This window comes from Arachis duranensis, chromosome 5, assembly GCF_000817695.3.
Source record: "Arachis duranensis cultivar V14167 chromosome 5, aradu.V14167.gnm2.J7QH, whole genome shotgun sequence".
Classification (NCBI taxonomy): Eukaryota; Viridiplantae; Streptophyta; class Magnoliopsida; order Fabales; family Fabaceae; genus Arachis; species Arachis duranensis.
The window spans coordinates 53,054,836-53,062,315 of NC_029776.3; the positions used below are offsets into that span (position 1 = coordinate 53,054,836).

The following is a 7,480-nucleotide window of genomic DNA, read 5'->3' on the forward strand; positions in this document are numbered from 1 at the left end:
TATCATGAATTTTATACTTTTATCATTCATTTTCAATTAATTAGAGTTATAAGTATGTACTCTTTTTATATTATTCCAACTAATGCATATCTTATCAATTGAAAATGGCTGGGAATGAGAGAGAAAAAATTATCGACAAACTAGATAAATTTGCACCCTTAAAAATTAAAATTTATTATTAATGTTTAAATTTGGAAAAAGGAGGAACTCCATATAAAATTTTTGAAAGGGATGGAAAGAAACACTAGAAACACGTAATTTGAAAGTAAACATCGTTTGATTTTGCCACGGTGAGCATTGGTTTTGTGGCAATTGAGAGAATCCAATTCAAATTGGCCACAGACAAACAAGAACGTGGGAAACTTTCGCACAATTTAACCACGGAAAAGCAAAACGTTGCAAGTGATTACGACGATCATGGAAATTTGCCACTGTTTCTTGTTCGTGAGTATTTTTCCGTGGTAAACTACCGTGTTTCTGGTAGTGAAAAATGTGAACCTTGTACATTTGAGTTTTGCTTTTGCATTCTTTTCTTTTTTTTTTTCTTTAGCAATGAATGTCCTTATTATGTATTTCATGTAAGAATCCCTTATAAAGTAATACCAAAAACTAAGTAGTGAAGCAAGCTAATTACGATTTATAGAAAATTCTATGTAAGCTTAAATAATAAATATATCTCACTACATGCATATATGCTTAAAATTAAAAATAATGTTACATGGCCCGTAATAATTTGTATTTAAATTTACAAATATTTTATAGATAAAAATATATAATTTATATCTATATTTATTAAAATTTTTATATATATGTGATAATTGTAAAAAAATAGAAAAAGAATAGATAAAAAAATTTTATTGATTGTTGATTGATTGAATTGTACTGAAGTGTGTTGTAAACTATGAGGATAAAACTAAATATATATAGAGCATTGTCCTATGAAATATAAAAGCAAATAAAGATAAGATAAGAACAACTAAAGATAAAATAAAGATAAGATAATAAAGACTAAAATTATAATTGAATTTATGTATTATGTTGGGTTGAATTTATGGGCTACGAAACTTCTTTATTGTTGTCATGAACTAAAGTAAAAGAATAGTTTAATAATATGAAATAATATAGTTTGTGTCTATATTTTTTAAAATTTGTATATATAAATCTATAAAATTTATTTATTAAAAACAATTTAATATTTGTGCTATATGATAACCAAATAATAATAATAAAATATTAAAAATGGCTGGCTCTTGAAATTTTTTTAAAAGAGCAATTAATTAAATGAATCCTTGATCTGGAAAAACAAAAATTGAATAAACTTAAACAACAACAAAAAAGAGAGCAATAATAATATAGATCTTCAAATAATATTGGGGTAGTTCCACCATAAAGGAACACCAAGAACAACTTCATTGGAGTTCTTATTATTCTTCTTCATGTGATCCTCCACCAAACCCTTCACCGGCTGCTCCACTGCTTCTTCCATGGCAGCCGTGATCTTCGGAGTCGTTACGGAGAAATGAATAACTCCATTTCTCCGTCCATCCCAGTCCCTCAACCTATAACTCAACATATTATTGTCGCCGTCGCTGTCGCTGCCGAACCCCGAACCACCCAACAATATATCCGAAATAGCAATCCTTGCCACCCCAACGGGTCTAGCACTACTTGCTCTTGAATTCTTGCATTGAACCTCAAACGTGATGGACCTTGCATGCATTGGAATCTCAAGCAATAACTTCTCGTTCCATGAAATCAAACTTGAGCTATGATTATTGTTGATAATAATGTCGGTGTTTTTGGCTGCTTTTGTTGTGCAAGATTTGAGTGACTCAGCTCGAACGACGACGTATGATTCCTCCTTCACATGAACGTTTTCACCGGAAATAACCGTAATCTCTATAGTTCGAGAGCTTAGCCCCATGATGCTGAAGCTAATTAGATATGTGTGTGTGGTGTTAGTTTAGATTGTTTTCGTTGTTGTGATGAGGGAGATTAATAACGAGGGTGAAGGTTGATGCTCTTAATATAACTAATAAAATTTATTGTTTTTAATTATCAGTATTTAAATTTTAAATTATAATAATATAAAAGAGAAATATAAATTAAATATTATCTAATATTAATAAAAAATATTAATTCTGACGCGTCATTAATAATGATAGGAATATACCGAGTGAGGAGAGTTTGGGCACTTTTGGAGACAGGTTTACCTGTGTATCAACTAGACTACTATTACTGCCTCTTCATTAAATTATTCATGTCATCACTTCACTACATTTAAAATACGTGACGTGAATATATATGTGTATGTTCTTCTTTTTCTCAAAAATTCAGATAAAAGGATAAAATATTATTATTTTTAATTTTTATATAAATATTTAAAAATAGTATCTATATGTGACTGCAAATAAATTTAAGGAGAAATTACTTAAATAAAATAACTCTTTTTAATATTATTTATTTATAATGATGTATTTTTTTTATTTTGTTTTAAAAATAATTTGTTAAAAGCACCAGCGGATTCAAAATTTATACGTAAACTATGAGATCTTATTACAATTTTACATACAAATTGAAACAGAATATATATAAATTGTTATAATATTTTACACATTATAAAATTATTACTAGAAAAAATAATTTTATAATATGGTATTAAGTTTTTTATGATCTAAAGATTTAAAATTTAGTTAGTATTAAGAAAAAAAAGAAAAAAATCAATGCTAGCTAGACAAATTGTTGGAAAATATAGCATAAGTTTATTGTACTAGTTAGTAGTAGATGATTGCTCCTATACAATTTAGTTAGAAGTTGTTACGGATGATTAGTCTGGATGATTAGTCTAACTGGCTAGATGATTAAATAGTTAATTCATTGATATAGTTAGTTTTAAACCGTTCTGCAAGTTCTCAGTTTCTGAACTTGGAATTCATTTTCTTATTCTCTTTCTCCTCTTTAATTCACGAGTTGGTTCTGAGTTTTCACATGGTGCAATGAGCATTTTTTTTCACTTGTTCCTCTTCTTTTTTTCCAATTCACTCACACGACAGTGTTGATGAGAGTGCTTCATTTTGATTCCGTTAAAGTGTCGACTATGATCATGAGTTTACATAAATTGAAGGGAGTTGCTTGTTCTTGTTGAGTCTCAAGGGGATTAGCGTCTTTGTGCTACTTTCAATTTCTCTTGCGCACGATTCCTAGTTTGTGGAACTTGCTTTCGCAACATTTTGTCCAATTTTAATTATTTTGCTGAAAGAATGGTTGATCCACCCGCTCCTTGCTCCGATTTGGAAAATCATGGATTCTCCACCGCTGAATCTCAGAATTTCATGCTGATGATGCATCACTTTTTGACTATACAATCTTAATTTTCTTCTTCCGTCAAATCCAACTCCAATCTCAATTAGGATTCTTCTAGTCAATTTTTTTTTTCATTCGAGCGAAAATCCTGGTATCTCACTCACTTCCATTTCCTTGAACAATCACAAATTATCATTCTTGGTTCCGTTCTGTGAAGAACAAATTTCTATTTGTGGATGGTTCTCTTCCCAAACCTAATAAGACTGACCCTACTTTTGAGGCTTGGGAATATTATAATTCTTGTATGCTTTCCTAGTTTCATGCTTTTCTTATTTCTAAGATTTTAGGTAGTGTATTGTAGTGCAATGTTGTCGCGGATCTTTGGCGAGATTTAAGTCATCAATTTTGTTAAGGGGACATTTTTAGCATCACTGGGTTGGAGGAAGAGATGTTTCTCACCAAATAGGGGGAGTTGTCGATTACTTCTTACTTCATCAAGCTCAAATTCATTTGGGAGGAATTAGAGAAATTTTGACCGATTCTGAACTGTGATTACCTGCACAAATGTGATTGTGTCTGTAGCATTTTAGAGACTACAGATCATAAACCAATATTATAAGATTCACACGGGCATAAATGAGGAGCATGCGGGTGTTTGATCTCAAGTTATGCTTAGCCATTCCCAATCCTTGCTACGGTATTCTCTATGCTTCTACAGCAAGAGAGACAGATGATTATGTTAGTCAATGTTGCACAAACCTCCAATTTCACCCCAATTTCTGCAATATTCTCCTTCATGAGGCAGAGGATGCGGTGGTTATAGGGGCCGCTATCGTAGTTCTACTAAGCAATGCACTCAATGCAGCAAATCTAGTCACACTATTGACACATGTTATCATAACCATGGTTATCCTTCTCATATGCGGAAATCTCAAACGACTGACAATAGGCGAGTTGTTAATAGCATGGTGGCAGATGGAAATGATGCACAAAATGACACCATCTCTGAAGCCTTGAAGAGTGGCACCAATATAAACACCTTATTCCACATTAAGCCACATTAATCTAAAAAATGGGTTGTATATACTGAACTCAGCCACATTAAGCCATAGTACTCATCCCTTCACTCAGGTCATCCACACCATTTTCACCAATAAGCACTCTGCAGTCCTATGGCATGACAGATTAGGACACATTGTCTCTGATAAATTAGAAATAATGCAAAGAAAATATGATTTTTTAAAGTGTAATTTTGATTCATTGAATAATATACCATGTGAACTGTGCCATTTTGCAAAACAGAAGCATTTATCTTTCTCTTCTATGATACATGTTGATATTTGGAGACCTGTTGCTATACCCTCCACAAAGGGACATAAATATTTTTTAACTATTGTGAAAGATAAATCTCGGTTCACTTGAACTTATTTTCTGAAATTAAAATCTTAAACCTTCCAATTAATCTGAGACTTTGTGCACTTTGTGGAAACACAATTTAATAAAAAAAATAAAAACTATACAAAGTGACAATGGCAAAGAGTTTCTCATGACTGCTTTCTATAGTTCCAAAGGCATAGTACACCACATCACTTGTGTTGAGACTCCCCAACAAAATGGTGTGGTGGAGTGCAAGCAACAAAATATTTCAAACATGGCCCATGCCTTGGTTTTCAAAAGCAATCTGCCACTTAAATTTTGGACCTTTGCCATGGCTTAGGCTATCCACATACTGAATAGGGTGCCGTATACTCTGTCCTTTACACTCGGAGAGTCCTTTTCAAGTTCTTTATCAAACTTTTCCTATTATTCAGCATCTTCAAGTATTTGGTTGTTTGGCCTTCGCCTCAACTTTGGTTGCTTATAGGACAAAGTTTAATAAACGAGCTCGAAAATGTGCTTTTCTAGGGTATAAGTCTAGTACAAAGGATTTATAAAATTATTAGATTTAGTTAATAAAGACATCTTTCTTTCTCGAAATGTGATTTTCTATGAACATATTTTTCCTTTTTATTATGATTCGGTCACTGCGTCATTCCAGTCCACTTCTACCCATTTTCCCTCAGTTTTGGGGTTCTGTTTCTTTCTTAGTTCATCACGTATTTCTTGAAAAAGTAGAAACTAGGTCACTATTATCCATTCCTCAGCAGAGGCGGAGTATAGGGCTTTGGCACTAGCTACTTGTGAAGGTAGGTGAATCAGCTATATTTTGAGGGATTTTTGAGTGCCATTGGATAGACTGATTACGATTTTCTAGGACAACTGATAAATTCATATTTTATGGTATTCATTTGCTTTAATTGGGTGGATTTTATTATTAACTTCTCTTCCATTTATTCATTGAAATAACATAGTTTTGTGAATTTCTCCTAATTGTGCTTAGTGATGAAAACCATGCTTTTTATGCTTAAAATTGCTAATTTTAATTTCACTTTTATTCCATTCGATACCTTGATATGTTTGTTTAAGTGATTGAAGGCAAGGATGGCTTGGAAGGATAAAGAAAAAACATGTAAAAGTGAAGAATTCATGAAGAAGTGAAGGATTTGTAGGTCTGTCAATCTCGACCTCTTTGTATCAAGTGATCATAACTTGAGCTATAGAGATCCAAATGAGGCAGTTTCAGTGGCATTAGAAAGTTAACATTTGGAGCTTCAAAATGATATACAATTTTCTATAGTGGACGTGTGTTAAAATGTCCGCGTATGCAAACAAAGAAATTGTAGGAAAGTGTGCATATTATTGGTTATGAGGAAAAAAAGGAGTTGTGATGGCAATAGACAAGAAATATAAAAAGCAAGAAAGTAAAGAAGCAAATAATAACTAAATACCAAAAGCAATTAAACTAAGACAATTAAAGACACCAACTAAAAAAAGTCTTGGCAAGGGTTGAGAGTTGAAATTTCTATCCTCATTATCATTCTCAATTGTGATGGTAAGTGTATTTTTCTCTCACTTAGTTATCCTCTAACAATTGAAAGAAAGTCAAGTGCACACAATTAACTCTAATCCACAAGTCCTAGTCAATTCCTAGTGAAGGACTAGATTTAGTGGAGTTCAAGCTAACTAGCAACCTTCAATAATTTCACAACAAAATGAGGAAGGTTCAACAATCTCAAATAGCACATTGGTTGGTGCAAAATCATCTTCAACGGTGGGCTTGTCGCTTGCTCAACTTCTTCCAATCTTTCATCATTCACAATATGCCTTGGAGGTTGCGCATTATCCTCCTCAACATCAATTTCAAGCTTAATGGAAGAAGGTTCTACAACCTTGGAATCCGCCTCACACTCAATTTCTCCTAGATCTTTTACCACTTCTTCCATTTCAATAATTTCGGCTTCCTCCACTTGTGCAAGACATACTCTATCTCCTTGTTCTCAAGTTGAGATTCTAAAATCTTCTGCATGCTCCGCTCTTCGGTTGATTCCACATTCATCCGTGTAAATACTTTGTTTGTGGTATGAATTCCATGAGTCTAAGTTGGCTTTAATTTTGGTAAAGTTTGCCATGATAGCTTCGTGCCTCTTTTGGACTTCTTCTTGCTCCTTGAGAAACAAGATTGCTTTAAGCCGATCCATCGCTTCCATGATACGATCCATTGTCTCTTGTTCCACTTGGCTAACATAATTAGGATCATGTTGCTTTTGGATCGATGGATATGGATATTCTTCCATGGAGGGTTGTGGTGAAAAGGAGAATTCATCATGTGGTTGAGAGTTCTCATACATGGGAAGTGGTTCATCTTGATAAGAGTATGGATGCGGTGTATATAGAGGTGGTGGTTCTTAGGAGTATTGATGTTGGAATTATGGTGGCTCTAAGTATGGTTCATATGGCTCATATGGTTGTTGGTATAGTGGATATAGGTTAGGATCATATGGAGGTGTATGGTGGTATAGGGCTTGTGAGTATGATGGTTGAGGGCTATGTTGAGGAGGGGGTTCATAAGCATATGGTGGTTGTGGTTGATAACCACAAGAAGACTTATCATAACCATTGGATTGATATGAACCATGGGATAGATTATGCTCATAGTATGCCAGAGGAGGTTGTTGCCATGAAGATTGTTCATATGCTTGAGGCTCCTCCCACCTTTGATTTTCACATCCTTGATACAAATCTTCATTGAAATTTTTATTTCCTACAACATAGTTAGAACCAAACTCATAGCCAAAAT

At 33.3% G+C, this 7,480-nt stretch overlaps 1 protein-coding gene across 1 annotated transcript; it reads right to left on the reverse strand.

Moving 5' to 3' along the window:
* Nucleotides 1-1,325: 1,325 nt before the first annotated feature.
* LOC107489416 (uncharacterized) lies at nt 1,326-1,990 on the reverse strand. Its single transcript, XM_016110164.3, has one exon. The coding sequence runs from the start codon at nt 1,922-1,924 to the stop codon at nt 1,361-1,363; it is 564 nt and encodes a 187-aa protein (XP_015965650.1). The 5' UTR covers nt 1,925-1,990; the 3' UTR covers nt 1,326-1,360.
* Between the last annotated feature and the right edge of the window lie 5,490 nt (nt 1,991-7,480).

What these genes read in the sequence shown, in the direction of transcription:
- LOC107489416 (XM_016110164.3), bottom strand. Translation starts at nt 1,924, where the DNA reads ATGGGGCTAAGCTCTCGAACTATAGAGATTACGGTTATTTCCGGTGAA.